Source organism: Lingula anatina, chromosome 4 (genome assembly GCF_051362555.1).
Source record: "Lingula anatina isolate TDL-2025a chromosome 4, LinAna3.0, whole genome shotgun sequence".
In the NCBI taxonomy this organism is placed as follows: domain Eukaryota; kingdom Metazoa; phylum Brachiopoda; class Lingulata; order Lingulida; family Lingulidae; genus Lingula; species Lingula anatina.
Genome location: NC_141770.1, coordinates 15,001,612 through 15,017,992, shown reverse-complemented (window position 1 = coordinate 15,017,992; position 16,381 = coordinate 15,001,612). Strand labels below are relative to the sequence as shown.

The 16,381-nt window shown below is 35.4% G+C and overlaps 2 protein-coding genes across 2 annotated transcripts in view; one reads left to right on the top strand and one right to left on the bottom strand.

Moving 5' to 3' along the window:
- The window catches only part of LOC147762345 (RNA helicase MOV-10-like), a 156,082-nt gene that overhangs the window by 128,817 nt on the left and 10,884 nt on the right, over positions 1-16,381 (top strand). The window lies entirely within an intron of this gene.
- Positions 33-16,023, bottom strand: LOC106178508 (uncharacterized). Its single transcript, XM_013561720.3, has 17 exons — positions 15,849-16,023; positions 12,935-13,056; positions 12,082-12,213; positions 10,275-10,453; positions 9,419-9,753; positions 9,132-9,193; positions 8,907-8,978; positions 8,529-8,586; positions 8,042-8,105; positions 7,221-7,526; positions 6,770-6,841; positions 6,395-6,439; positions 3,598-3,810; positions 2,268-3,393; positions 1,641-1,832; positions 1,197-1,337; positions 33-848 (listed from the first exon to the last, which is right to left on the bottom strand). The coding sequence occupies exons 2-16, from the start codon at positions 13,026-13,028 to the stop codon at positions 1,201-1,203; spliced, it is 3,087 nt and encodes a 1,028-aa protein (XP_013417174.2). The 5' UTR covers positions 13,029-13,056; positions 15,849-16,023; the 3' UTR covers positions 33-848; positions 1,197-1,200.

The window sequence follows — 16,381 nt, the reverse complement described above, 5'->3', positions numbered from 1 at the left end:
AAAACTTGTCAAGTATCAAAAACACACATGAATTTAAAAAATAATGCCATTTACTATACGAATGTAGAAAGAGGGTCTCACCACAAAAGAAGTCCACAAGTAATTATGACATGAAACCAAATCAGCACAGCACATCTGTGTGATAGGTAAAATAAGTTATTTTTTAAAGTTGGAGCTTCCCCTCTAAAATAATGTTGATGTAAAAAAACTTTGAAAGTGAAAAATAAATAGCACCACCAGTTGAGATCTGTACAGTCCAAAATGTTACATAAATGTTACTGTAAATCATAACACTTCTTAAGTTTTAAAGTTAACTTAACATGGGTTGGGACAGCAGTAGGATACTCAAAACTGCCTAACGTCCAGCATTGTGACTTTGTATGGCATAATCTGACTTTGTATGGCATAATCTGAGGTAAAACAACTAACAACTGATAGTAAAACATCCCTATGGCATCACAAATGGCATTCATAAATCTCAGAATCCACTGCTTACCCATGCAGTTAAGTATTCTTCATTAATCAAATCCTTTATAAAAGCCCCCACATAGATCCAAATTCTGCTGCCAATAGTGTCAAAAACAGATGATTTTCGAAATTGTACCTTGTGGTGCTCTTAAAAATCAGAACAGGCTTCTGGCAAATTCCATTTCTTTAAAATACCTTCATGGCATAAACAGTATGATGGCAGCAGAGCTCCTTATGAACATGTCTACGTTGGCTCTTCACTGCAGCTTGAACTAATAAATCTCTCTGCAGTCAAAGTTCAACCATTTCAACTTCTTGGCCTGGTCCATACAAATACGTTGGGATTTGCCAATGCTTCCTAAAGACACTTCTGGAGTTGCCTGTAACGATCAAAGAAATTTCCTGCAATTAATTTATAGGTAGCTGTTCAGAGATGTTCTAAATAATTGAGATAAATAGGTAACTACTGACAACTAACACAGTGATCACTACATGCATACATAATAATAATAGTAACAATAACAAATATTATTAGACAAATGCAATTATATGTACCTGGACTAACTGTGTCATTTTACAAAAAGAAAATGCTTTTGGCATTGCATAACCATTTAACTTGTTGTTAATTATCTTTAGAACAACAATTATAACTGTAGAACTGATATTTAAGGGATAACAACTGTTTATTTAGCCATAAAAATTTATTTTCCTGGGGTCAACAAAACTACCTGGTTAAAAACATATATCTGGCAGGATCCTCTTGAGAAGCCACCAGTCCTGTGGCTCCCCCTGTGCCAGTGGACTTCTGGACAGTTCCATCAAAAATTCCCTGGAATAGTTCGTTTCTTTCTTTACAGAGAAAACAGACCCTGGAAAAGAAACATGAGCGTAAACAATTGTTCAAGAACACTCTATTAACAACAAATGCCCTGTAATTGAAGGATTAAATGCCATTTCAAACATAAATTTTAAATCAGCATTCCCGCGTCTTTTTTAAAATGCCATTTTACAGGGAGAGAAGACTTTCTGAATTGCAAGAAAAATATGTAACCTATCAACAAAAAATGAAACATCAAACAAACTGGAATCACTTAATACATCAAAACAGCAAACAGCAGGAAAAGGAAAAAGGATCTGCTGCAAGTCAACATCTACAGAGAAGTGACCCAAACCTGTTCTTTGCTCCCCATACAACTTCCTAGCAGCCCTGGCAAAGTTCTCTCTGCGGACGATGGAGCCCTGACAGCCAGTGGTCATCTGTGCCACTGCCCGCTCCACTGACCCAGGGCTACTGTCTGGGAACAGTGGTGGTCTGACGGCCACATTTCCTGATGATATCCTACCACCCATCACCACACGGGAACCTGGAAATAAATAAATAATGAATGATTTTTTCTTGACTTTTTCTTTTCATTGCTTTTGTCTTTCAAACAACCTGTTTTAATGCAAGTCAACTTGCTTTCAGTTGCTTTTTAAAATATCATTATTATTTTTGAATGAGTAAGAACAGAAAACTGCTTGTTGGTAGATCAGAAAGACTCCTTAGTGTCCTAACCATGTTTGCACAAATGAAACAAAATTAAGTTTTACACATAAATATGTATGTAATGTAATAATAAATATTGATTACATTACATTTCTGTGCATTTTAATTATTTAATTCTCGAAACTCTAGGACATATATTGAGTACTCTAAATACAAGTTTGGTAATTCTATGTGTTTGTGTGTGTGAAAGCACGTATGTGTGTACTCGTGTGTATCAACAGCCCCAAGCTTAACTTATTTATATATAATCTACCTGCTTTTCCTGCAGACTTTGTATCTACCACACTTGATTCTGCCTTTAAAACATCACCATCATCTTCTTCATCATTACAAGCTTCTTCAGATGCTGTGTCGCTTTCAAACATCACAGTGCTATCAATCTCATGTTCAAGGGCAATTTCTTCACTGTCAATCTCTTTTTCAGGAGTGGGATCAAAGCTATCCAGCCCATTTTCAATGGTGGTTTCCATGATGTCCATCTGTTTTTCTGGGGTGGAACCAAAGCTATCGTTCTCTTTTTCAGGACCAGAACAAGAGCTGTCAGCTTTGTTTTCAAAAATGGTTTCAATGTTGTCTTTTGGTGTGACCTGACAGACGTCAATCACCTTTTGGGGAGTGGTGACGGTACTGATCTCTGCCACAGACTCCAGATTTGTCAGAGAGCCGTCATTCAATTCCACTGGGACATTTTCCATACTGTCAATCACCTTTTCTTCAGTTTTGACACAATCATTTGTGTCGCACACAGATTTCTCAAAACACTTTCCTGGAGTACGATGTAACTGTGTTTCAGAAATACATACTGCTTTGGCCATTTCAGAACTGTCAAACACTTTTTCACTAGCAATATCTGTATTGTTCTTGACTTTGCCTTCTTGAGGTTTAAGCTCACAAGACTGTGCATCCTGAGAAGTATGGCCGACATCCGTACTGGCAACATTTTCTTTGGCATTGCTGCTATTGGCAGGAACCCCGCCTACAAGGCTGTCGCTAATGGTAACCCCACCCACATCACCCCGAGTCTCCTCCTTCAAATACCCACTCTTCCAGTCCTCTCCGTGAATAAGAGCCATCTCTAAGCATTTGATATTTGGGGCAAACATGTTAAGAGCCTTAGCACTCATCTCTCCAAACTTGAAGAACAGTTGATTGACCTTCAGTGAAGCAGGGTCGTTAGGAGGCTTAAAGACTTGAGAATTACTTGTAACAGCCATCTTTTTCCTTTGACAGTTAGCTTTGGGAACTTTGATTTTTTCATTCAGACCGATTTCCTCCTCTGTGGGAATGATGGCCCGCTTGTGGTTGATGGAAACTGATGTTACCTTGAACTGGTCTTTGCCAAACACAAATGGTGTAACACTGTCCAGATCTTCCCAGTTCTGAAGAAAATGTATGATGGTTTCAATAGGTCACTAAAGAAATCCTTTTATTTCTTTAGGGTTATTAATTGTGTTCTGTTAACTATACAAACGAGGCTTCAAAAATGAGCAAGAGCTGTCAGTTGCACCACATTATCACTGCTTTTTTCTTTGCTTATAGTAAAATACATTTTCTGAAGGGCCTGGCACAAACAATGGTCTTACCAAATCATCCTGTCCTCTGTAAAATTCTCCTGTTGTAAGACTGGGATTTCTTTGGCGAATTGTTCCAGACATAGGTGCGGGTTGCTTGAAAGATGGTTCCGTTGCCTTGACCACTGGTTCTGTTGCCTTGACAACTGGTACTGTTTCCTTGACCGAGGACTCCTGTTGTTTGTCTGTTATCACACTTGGGTTGTTGTGTATGCCATCTCCTACCTAAAAAAAAAAAAAAAAAAAAAAAAAAAAAAATCAAACAAATGGACCTAATACAAGCAAATAGTGACACTTGTATATTCTTTTTGGGAAAAAGATTAAAATTAAAATTGCTATAAATCATAAGGTATCTGATAATTGACCGGAAATGTCAAAAGTTTAACAAGATCAATCATCAACAGAAAACAAATCGCACATTGCACCTGGCGTGTGGTATGATTACTTCAGTGAATTGTTGAATAGTGGGAATCCAACAGTGGACAATGAATTTCATGAGTCCATAGAAGCTGAATAGAAAGCTCTTGATAAGAGTTGTAAAAAATGTGTGGAAAATGATCCTTTATTGTTAAATGATGTACTAGTAATTACTATGGATGAAATCACGAAAGCCATTACACAATTAAAAAATGGAAAGGCAGCTGGTATGGATGCAATGCTGATTGAATTTTTAAAGCATGCTAGCCTTAAATGTGTGGCTTGTATATGTAGCCTATTTAGTACCATATATGATACAGGGTTGTTTCCTGAAACTTGGTCGGTGGCAGTTATATGTCCTTTACACAAGAAAGGTAGTACAAGAGACCCCAACAATTATCGTGTTATTTCCTTACTAAGTGTGTTTGGGAAAGTATTACAAAGGTACTGAGCAATAGACTGGCCAAGTGGGCAGATAGAGATGAGGTTATTAGTGAATGTCAAGCAGGATTTAGAAAGGGGTATTCCACACAAGATCATATTTTTTCTTTGTAGGCCATGATTCAAAAATATTTATCAAAAGGAAAGGGGAGATTTTATTGCATGTACGTAGATTTTCATAAGGCGTTTGACTGTATTAATCATCAGTATCTGTGGCACAAAATATGTTCAAAGGGAATTCATGGGAAAATGATAAAGGTAATGGAATCCATGTATGCTCAAATAAAATCATGCATAAAAATACCAAATACCAATAGCTGTACAGAAACATTTGACTGGTGTTGGGGCTAGACAGGGCTGCATGGTAAGCCCTTTTTTTTGTAGGTATATAACAGATCTTGTTTACTTATATGAAGAAAATATGTGTAAAGGGATCTTCATTTATGAAAGCTTTCAAAATGTTACTTCACTCTTTTATGCTGATGATTTTGCAAACTGTGGAGATACTGTGGAGATACACAACCTACAAAAGCTGGCTGACCATTTGTCCCAGTTTTGTAAGCAATGGAAACTAAGAGTGAATATGGAGAAGACCAAAGTAATCGTATTTAGAAATGGTGGACCTTTGAGAAGATATGAGAAATGGTTCTTTGATGGAAAGAAGATAGATGTTGTGTCAGAATACAAATATCTAGGGATTGTGTTTACACCAAAACTGGCATGGACTAAAGCAAAACGTAATCTGGTACAACAGGCTCGAAAGGCATTGGCAATGTTCCAACAAACTGTGTAATCAAGTTGGGTATTTACCACATTTAGTATCATTTAAATTTTTTGACACCACGATTAATCCAATTATAACATATGGGGCAGAAATCTGGGGATACCAGGTCCCTGATTTAGTAGAGTCAGTACAAACCCAGTTTTGTAAAAAAATCTTAATGGTATCTCAGAGTGCAAGTACAGTAGCAGTCCTAGGAGAATGTGGTCAATTTCCAATATATATTGACTGCTTTGTTAAGTGTGTTAAGTACTGGATAAAGTTACTAATATACATGAGCAGTGATCGACTGCCAAAAGCCTGCTACAATATGCTGCTAAAATTAGACAGAAATGGGAGAAAAACTTGGGTTTGGGAAATTAAAAACATGCTTTACTGCTATGGATTTGGTGAGGTGTGGGAAAGACAGGGGTGTGGACATTTTGAGAACTTAATTGTGCTGTTTAGACAAAGATAACTAGATAATTATAGGCAGAACTGGAGTAGTATGGTACACAATTCAAGCAAACTTCAGGTTTACAGTACTTTCAAATCGGAATTAATGTACGAGAGATATCTGTCAGTAATAACAATAGTTGAACACAGGAGGTGTATGACCAAATTCCGAATTTCAGACATGATTTGAGTCTTGAAAAAGGTCCACATAATAATGTTGTAAGAGATGAGAGATTATGTGAGCTCTGCCTGTCTAATGGTGATGTGTATATTGAGAGTGAGGAACATGTGTTAAAGTATTGTATATGGTACAATGAACTCAGGAAAACATATGTGCCAGAAGTTTATTATCTATCTATGTCAGCATGTTTATCTTCTCAGGATGATGACTTCATCAAAAGAATGTCAGTTTATTTATATAGATGTAACAGGGACAGAAAAAATTACCTAAAAGACATAGAACAGTGATAGAAATGTGCAAAGCTCTTATGATAAATTTAGTAGTGTATACGTAGAGACACGGTATTGATTCAACTATATGTTTATATATGAATTTGTTGATGTATATTATAATAGTTATTTTTGCACAATGCACAATGTGATCAAATAGAATGGATATGGTACTCTTGGCCTGCTGGCCTAAAATACTGAAAATAAAGAACTTTGAACTTTGATAATTGACCTATATTTCTTTTTCAAAATTTTGGGGGCAGAGGTCGATCACTACAAACATACCTGATGCAGCCGCCTAAAATGATTTCCTATGACATTCTTTGCCTCCTGAAAAAGAAAACAGATATTTATAAGTATAGTCCAGCCTTCAGCAGTTGCCACCAACTGTTTACCTTACAAACAATGTGCAATGCAGGATATTAGGCCAATGCCAAGTTCAAAAACTTTTATATAGAGAAAAAAGTAATTATTACAAAGTACTGGACATTCTTTTAAATGACATTACTTTTCAATAGTTCAATTTTTTTTAAGATAAAGGACAATTGGTTTAGCTGTAAAATTAGAACTCTTTATGTTGACAATTCTACTGATCATTCATTGAATTTAGGCTCTAAATCAATCAATAAATTAATAAATAAATCATTATCATATACCAACCTCCAGTAATGACAGGTTTTTCCCGGATAATGTCAACTGACCTTGATCTAGGTTAACTTGTACGCTGTAAATCTGAAACGTTTACAGAGGTATTCAACAATGCTATGTCTACTACAATGTAAACTTACAAGCATCTATATACAGTTCATTGTATAAAACATTTCCTCCATGGAATTTTTCACATCTTATCTTAATTTGTACTCTACATCTAATTTCAAATAATATTTACACCCAAGATAGGTCAATGCATACTTTTTAATTGATGAATTAGCTACCCAACAGCATGGCTTTTGGCAAGTAAAAACAAAAATCAGTAATTATGCTTCCACTCAAATCATACACGGTATGGTAAATCACTGAGTCTGGAGGTCAAGGGCAATATGTTTGAAAATATTTGATTTACTCTGTTGAAGCAATCAGCATTTATTAACACTTCATTAACCATTTTTACCTTTGTCTCATCTGCCAGTATCTCTTTAGTGCTGTCACCACATGGCAAATGCCCGATTATTCCATTCTTAGGCTCAGGGGTATGACTCCTCATGTCCTTAGTCACAATATAGTTACTGTTAAGATCGGGGGTTGGGGAAGGCGTGAGGCTTCCAGTAAAACTTGGAGAGCGTGACCTTGAGGAGAGAGAGACATTGCGGGAACGCAAGTTCCCTTCAGTGAGCTGGTAACTGACATCATCTAAGGCTGTTAGCAGGTTTTTCTTTGCTCCTGAAACAAACCTCTTGTCCTGAGCTTCTTGAATCATCTACAAAAAATAAATAAAATACTGAACAAGTTAGATTTATCTCAAGGAACTCTGTACAATATCAAGAAAGTAAGCATCATTGCATGAGCCTGTAGCCCATACAAAGTACAGCACATGTTTAAACTCTGTTTAAACTCTACCATAGCCTTAAATTGACAACTTCATCTTTTTTGTAAAATAAACAGATGCCTTGTTTTTTCAAATTATACATTTAGTTTCTGAACCTCAACAATATCTTTATTTACCTAGTCCATGGCAAACTTACATATATACAACACATTTATTTACAATATTTTGTTTCTTTCTACAGATTTACATATGATGTCTTTGACAAAAACCAAAAAATTCCGTTCATAAAATTTTACATCTACAACAATACTTTACCAAAGTTTTATCTATTTTGAGACAACAAAAGTTCAATCACTTAAAGGCAACAAATAATTTTTCTCACAAAATTTTGCACATGATGTTCCTCAACACAGATCCTTTTTTGATCTGATTTACATACAACTTACCCTATATGCATCAATGTCATTATAATCCATGGCCACCAGTTTCTCTATCAACTCCACCGCATCACTAAAAAGACAAAGGCATTTATGCAAATCGTATAGAACTGCCAATATGTGGTACCTACTCTAACCAGCTAGGTACCATCATAACTGAATAATAAATCCACCTGTGCACACTCCATAAGATATGAGAATGAGACTGCCTGGTAAAAACTGAATTCAGGCTCATAGGTGAAATTTGGTGGGCCAAATTATATAACAGTAAAAAGAGCATATCATTGGAACTCATTTTCCTAATCTAAAGGGTGACAGGAATAACTTGATAAATATGAAAATATATGTTTTATACAAATCATTTATATGTCTATCAGACTGATGATTAAAGAAAATCTGTAGTTTTTTTTTTTTTTCATACCAAAATTATATTGAACTATATTTGTCATGGCAATGTTTACTAAATTTGATAAAAAGATTTTAATTAAAATCTTACAGAATGTCTTCTTTGGTCTTGGCAGTGATGATGGCATCTCTTTCGATTCTATCTTGACCTAAATCATATACATTCAAATTACTTTTCTGAATAATTTTCAAAATTGATATATGATGACATATTTTTGCCCAAGTTTGTCAAGAATTTCAGTCAATATTGAGGAACATTTCCGTCTAAAGTCCTTTCCCTTTTCAATTGATTTATTACAAGTACTTCAACATAATAAATATACATGTTACTACATACTAGGTATCATCAAAAAGAAAACCAAATCTTACTGAAAACGAATAAACCATTTCAACTATAAATGTGCTTTGCTGATATTCATTCAAATTTATATTAAAAGTTCAAATCAAAAACAAATATCTGATAACTTACACTTTGTAATAGAAATAATTGTATCAGTGGCACCCTCTATCAGCTTGATTCTCGCTCCTGCAACTCCAATTACTGAAAAAGATAATGGTAAATGCATTTTTAAAAATCCTTCAAACTGTAAATTGTGGAAAAATAGGATTTTTTTCCTTATATTGTTTTTCTTACAGCCATGTATAAAGGCAAGCCTTATTCCTCAAACATATATCATATTAAAACATTACAAACCTTTTCCACACTGCTGGTATGGAATTCCAATGTCAAAAACATACTCATCCTTGTCTGGCTTTCTGGAAAGATAGGAAAATGCTGAAGATGAGCTGACATCTATATAATACGCATATTCAAAATTAACTTTCACTCAAAGGATCAAAATTTCCCAGTTCTGTTTCATGGAAGGGACACACTGTATTTCTATAATAACATTCAAAACCTTATAAATCACATTTTGTAAAAATGATAAGTATGACTCCACTGAAAATAAAAAGAGTCTAAAAATGTCCCATTGTGATTACTTCTTAGGGCTACTGTATTTCTGCCTCAAAGCCGTGCCAGGGCTCCCACTTCTATTTCTGGATTTCATTTGCTGACAATCTCCATGAGACACTGCTGCTGATTGGACAGGTGATAGTGTCCCACTGACAGCCGACTGGACAGGGGAACCTGCTCTGTTAAATGCTAATTGGACAGGAGACTTCACATGATCATTGGCTGATTGGTCAGGATATCTTGAGCTGGATAGTTGGATGACTGACTTATCCACATTGACAGTTGATTGGAGAGATGGTCTCACATGACTGATGACAGGTGGGATGTGGGCGGAGCCTGCCACACTTGGGTCTGGAATTTTCTAAATTGAAAAATCAGAAAATAAAGTTCCAACACTGAAAGTGATCTTTGATCAATAGTTTAGTGTACCATAATTCTTGCTATCATGTCTTATCTCCCACAACCTGTTTAAACAATTTCTGTGTGCCATTTTTTGATTTGGTTTTAAACTAGCCCTTCCCACTGACACCCCCCCCCCCCCATCTGTGGTGCTGTTCATCTCATTGTTTTGTAATCTTGTGTATTAACTCCTCCCACAGTCACACCACTCCCTTAAATGCCACCTTCTAACTTCTGTCACTGGCTGACAAGAATAGTAGTCATATTTACTGCAATGAAAGTTCACGGTCCCATGTGATAAGTGAAGGTAAGGATTTGCTGGAAACATGTATCCAGTTCAGTATATAGGACAAATATCACCAGTTAAAGGAAAAGGCTGTAAGGTTCCAAGGAGATTCCAACAATTTTCACACTGTATATAGGTTTCTTGATATCTAACCACTCCCAATGCCACACCCCTCTCTCTAGCCACACCCCACCCACCTGTCTGAGAGCCATCTCCTGTTGCTTCTTGCTATAGTGTCCCTGGGTGACATGGTCTGGCCCCGCCCACTTCCTGGCCCTGGCCTCCAGCACGTCCATAACTAACACTCTGGCCTGAGAGCTGAGACACTGGTCCTTCGCAGCCTGACGTATTGTGTTGAATATCAGGTTGAGGGTAGCTGAAATGAAAGGTGTGGTCATCATCAACATGGACTGACTGTACAATTTCAGTGAGAACCAACTATATACTAAGGGAGGTGGAGGTTTTAAAAATTTGCATTCAGATATGATTCAATGACTGCTTCATCTTTAATGGAAAGGTGCTCAGATTACTAATCTAGGCAGCAATTAATTAAAATTGAAGCCGAGAATACAGGTGACAGAAAAATAAGTATCTTATAATTAAAGAGCCAATTTGTAGTCAATGAGAGTGACAACAATTATACATGACTTTTGGTCACTTACTGTGAAGCGAAAAAGTATCAAAGATTGAAATGCCACATTTCAAATAGCTGGGTGGCTTAGTACATTATTGCAAAATAAAGGGTAGTGTGGGAGTAATAGAAGAACCAAGATTCTAATATAAATCGTTAAAGATTTCATTTGCCATACTACCAGTATATATGTATGCGTTTTTGAATAATATCTTAAGTTGGAAATTTGAATTTCCGTGGCAAGTTAAGTGCTTCTTTTCCATTAAAAGTCATTTTTTCTTGTTCTTGTTTCCTACTAATTAAACTCCTCCACACCACATGAAAAAACTTCGAATCAGTTCTCATTATGAAGTATTATTTTACTATGAATAAACAACAAACTATATTAGCAGAGCCGCAGTCCGTAATGGTAAACTGAATTTAAATGTTATGTTCAGTCTACTCGTAACTCAGGATTGTGTAGATAAGCTTTATGGCAGCAAATTTCGTGGAGGATTCGCCACCGGCTTGACTTGTGCAGGTGCGATATATAACGATAAAACATCTTTTTTGGAAATAAGACATCTAGAAAGGTAAAATGATTTTAACGCCAAAGATATTATTTATTTTACTTAAAGGGACATTCTATTGTGCAAATAAGTGATAAGTATATTGATTCTCCAAATTTAGTAAAATCTGCAGACCTACACTTGCTTCTGTATTGGAGAATATGACGTCAGAAAATGGCTGACTTCTAGCGAAATAGAGTCAAAAAGCTCACTTCAACAGCTCACATAAAAAGTTGCCACAATAAATTTCGATGAAACTTGACGCATATTTTTCTTATTTAAAAAGCCACATTTTACAGACTTTAATAAGACGTGTCATTTCTAATAAAGGAGTTATCTCAATTTGTTAGTGTTGCTATGACCAAAAATTGATCCATTGGCCGACTTCCTCGAGTTCTAGCTCATTCATTTCTGAATGCGTCAAGACGCGTAGTGAACTCTACTATCACGTCTTAATTCTTCACAAGCACGTATGAGGGCAATTAAGCAAAATTCATGAATTCCCGCGATGGTTACACAATTTGCAAAATTTCAACCACGACTTCATCTCAGCGCACGCGCTCTGTTCTGAAGATTTTCCTATGCGCAGCCAGTTGCCATATGACTGAAATTAAAACCGTATCACTTTTCCACAGGTGTCTTTTGAAAAATATTAATACTCAAACAATTGTCTTCAGTAAGTTAGGGTAGTCATACATGTTATTAGATACAGCATACTCATTTAAATTACATTAACATTGTCATTTTCATCCACCAAGGTGGATACATATGTTACAATGAATAAACTATAAAACATATGCATGTACTAAAGTTCCAAATAATTACCCTCATTCCTGGTCTCCAGTTCCTTCCCATGCCTCTTCAAGATGGAGCACAGGTCACTGACCTCTTGAAGTGATGCCTTTCTGTCTGACAGTTTAAACACAATCTGTTCTGCCTCCCTCAGACTGGACAACACTATAATGTTATTAAAGAATAACAATATGTAGTTTAGTTCTCCAGTCAAATTTTACACAAATGATTTTTAGTCTATTTCTGGGCTTACATTTTAGTCCTGGACCAATGAATTGGCCTGGATATGTGTCAAGACTGAGAATAGTTACAGCTGTTTTCCTAGTGATACAGGTCAAGTCCCAAATAGAGAATTGCAAGGTGGTTATAATAAGACTTAAACTGTAAGCCTGAATTACATTATAAGACACATTTATGGGAATATGAATATATATACCTGTGCAAAATTAGAAAAACTAGAGGTGCAAAAAAAATAAGAAGCAATAGGCAGCCACAAGATCTTGAGACATAATTGAAACAAACTCTTTATGAAACAAGTGTGGTTGTAATTGTCAGCTCAAAAGGATGTCAATTTACAGAATTCATCTTCCTTAATTGAACTTACTTAAAAGATAAACCGTGAAACATGAATTAAGGTGCAATATGCGATGTACACAAAATTAACTGAATCACAGTTCAACAAGTGTCAGATGGAAAAACATAAATACACAATGTACATTGTGAAAAAACTATTATTTATTAAAAGAAATAAAAGTCAAATAGAATAAATGAAGTAAATAAAATAATACTTCAATGCACGTGTTGTCTACATATAGTTATAGGGTAGGCCGGTATGTGCATGAGTGAGGAAGTTAAGTTATTGTTAAGATAATTAAAATAATCAGACCTGCAGTATCTTGCTGTATCTTCAGTGGTCTGGGTTTTTCCAGACTCCCTCCATGTAATTTCTTCATCCTCGCGCCACGCCCACGCCCTGCCATGATGATACCACTGACTGATTAACTCTACCTGTAATAATAATAATAATAATAATAATAATAATAATAATAATACTTTTCTTTCTGATTTTCAATACACATTCACAACATTTGTATCCTCATTTCATTGCATCACACTCTTAACTGTAAATTGTGACTACTAATATTTAAACCACGGAAATTCTATTATCTTAAAGAGCTTCTGACACTTTCCAACATATCTAATACATAACAACATACTGCTGGATATATATAAATGTGCAGCTTTAGTTCTTCTCCATGGTAAAGGTTATGTTTCAAAGGAAGAAGCATCAATTAATCCTGACACCCCAGCTCTTTAAAACCTCAAATTCTCACAAATTCACCAGATATCAGTCATTTCACCATAAAATTAGCTAACTAACTGGACAAACAACGAAACAAAAATTTTAACTAGATCAAGGATATATTTGACTAAATGCTTTAAAGATTTTTAACTTCCCTAAGCCACAAGGCTTAAATTTTACGACCAGTACATAAAGCCTGGACACTGAGGTATACACAAACAGCCAACAGTCTGGGAATTTTATCTAGATCATGAGATGTCTGCATCAAAATCTAATGCACCAGTCTAATTACTAGCAGCTTCCCTTTGAAGTCTAGATTATTGAGGGGTCACTGCAACTTCTTGCATAATTGGTATTTTAATTGATTCTTTACAAAACAAGGGTCTGTTTACAGCTGTTAAATATTACATTTTGCAACTTGCCTTTAATGTCAATATGTCTAGGAGTGCAAACAACCTGTTCCTGCAGAGTATGTTTATAAATTCATACCAAAACAAAATACACAAAGCAACTGGAAAATTGAAAAGCAATTAGCCACTCTTATTTCAAACTCGGAGTCCATTTTATCAAATTTGATTAAATTAAGGTCAATATTAAAGGATATTATATTCAGACACATTCTTTTCAGCATTTATCAAAAGTCATTATCATTTATCAAAAATCCAGAGTAAACCTGATTTGGACAAAGCAGTTTTTAATGTGGTAAATGTACACACCCTTGCTCTAACCAGTGGCTATGTTAAAACAGGTGGTTTATTTCCACTACAGACGTCATCTCAGCGCACCGTATCACTTTTCCACAGGTGTCTTTGAAAAATATTAATCTCTATAACCAGACACTGGATTACTGATGATAAGGGACTTAAAAGCTACAGGTCTGATTTTACAAAAGAAGTTTAACCCAAATATTGGTTTTCACTTTTACAAAAAAAAAAAAAAACATACATGTTTAACCAAATAATAAGTTTGGTCTTCACCAGATTACTTAAAGCTGCACAAAGTGGAATGGACACAGACATGCTGAAACTGTCGGTGCGATCGGTCATGACCAGGAAAATTTGTCTGGCATCCAAAGGACCGATAAGAGTTTTAAGAACCGCAATTTTGAATTTACAGTCATCTTTCGACATACTTCACTAATAAAATTATATAAAACCCAAAGTGTTTTTTCCCTTCCATTTCAAAACTATCACATTCACAAACAAAGTAAGCTACCCTAATCGTACTGGTAGTATCTGTCACAAAGGAATAGAGTGATTTCCGGTCTGACAAAAATCCATTCGGTTCGGCAAATTTTTCATTACTGCCGGTCCAAATGTCCAGACATTCTGAAAAGTTTTCAGCATGTCTGTGGACAAGGTGCCAAACATGAGAGCTCTATGTCACCTCTTAAATAACAGACTGCATATTGAGGGCATCTGACCTTTTTTATCATCACACAGACAAAGCAGCATGTAGATTACTGCTTTGGGTACCTGCACATGGCTTATGGCACACACAAAGCATAAATGTTATGTCCACCTTTTCCTTGAGGACACTGGCTTGGAGAACATAAATGTGCTTGCCAGTGTCATAGAGGATTGTAGGATCTGGAAATCTATTTATGCTGTTGCTTAATTAATGATGTTGATGGGTCCACCATCAATAAGATTGATTGATTTGGTTTTCTCTACTTCTATGGTCTAATTAAGCTACTCCTAAAATGAATACTCCCTCCTTAATCTCTAATCACCAAGATATATTCAGGCCAATCACCAAGAATTCCTGAATCACAGTTCACGCAGAATATTGGGCTCAAATAATGCATCACGCTTGAAAAATAAGACCAATCATGCGAAATGCAAAAGGTATTTCCTACCCTCTATAACAGACTGGGGATTGGGGTTGGGGCTGATCTGCCTGATGGCAATAATTCATTAATCACAATCGATTTAGAATAAAGTAGTAAGCAATTAAGATGTGGTCTCACTATAAACAATTTATGGATGATTAACAATTTTTTATAATTTTTTTGAGACATAAAACTGATCCAATGTTTCAAGTAATTCTTTTCCGATTGCAGAGGTTTAACAATGTTTTCAGTATACATGTATTTTAAAGGGAGAGATGTAGTGCAGACATTTAAAAGTTTATGACATTGAGTAATGCGGATTTTTCTGCCATATGCAATACTATTTATGAATTTAGTTTTAGTTTAGTTTTGTTACATGGGAAAGCTGACAAGTTTATGAGTAGACAATAGGAAACATTTTAGTCTATCTTTGAAATAAGAAAATTAACTGATATCAAATAGTCAAACAGAAAAATCGTAGCCTTCCGGCTTCGGTTCCCAAAAATACAAAATAATGCCGTCATTTGAACTTGTCGAGCACAATTTTGGCAGAATTTCCCACCGCTTATCGCCTTTCCTACGACAAATTAGTAATAGAAATCATGTATAACTAAATAACTGCTTTATGGAAGCTCAAAACAGTGAATATGAAGAAAAAAAACTCACCTAAATATTACTCTACCTCCTTCCTCGTCTGCCAGAAATGTTACATGCATCTGCAGCACTTTTCTCCCGGCGTGATAAGGTTGTGACCAATCAAATTCAAGGTGAAGGTCGATTTAAAGTTTTGTCTTGTCTAAGTTGGGTGGACACGCCAATTTAACTACATTTAACAATGTTGTATTTTGATCCTATGGAAGTTTCTTATTTTCCTTTCTCTTCACTCCATTTAATTTTGCATACGATTTTTTTCCTGTTTATTTATCCTCTTATTCTGCACGAGATTATATGTAATAATAAGTAATAATAATAAGTTTATTGAGCACTAAATACATTTGCAGGCTCACTAGGCTACATTATTTACACAATATATAAAGGATATACATTTATATATGTTTACATATGTATTATGCTTAAATTACACGTGTTAAAGTATGTTATGCTGTAAGGGTAATTAATTAGTTAAGCTATTCACAGCATTATCAACAATTAGTGGCTGTGATGTACTAAATTGTAGGTGAACTATATATATTTTAACA

Excerpts from the sequence above, each read along its gene's own strand:
- LOC106178508 (XM_013561720.3), bottom strand. The coding sequence starts at position 13,028 with ATGGCAGGGCGTGGGCGTGGCGCGAGGATGAAGAAATTACATGGAGGG. Across the intron at positions 8,587-8,906 it reads AATTATTTCTATTACAAAGT|GTCAAGATAGAATCGAAAGA; the intron begins GTAAGTTATCAG and ends TATATGATTTAG. Across the intron at positions 7,527-8,041 it reads ATGACATTGATGCATATAGG|ATGATTCAAGAAGCTCAGGA; the intron begins GTAAGTTGTATG and ends TATTTTTTGTAG.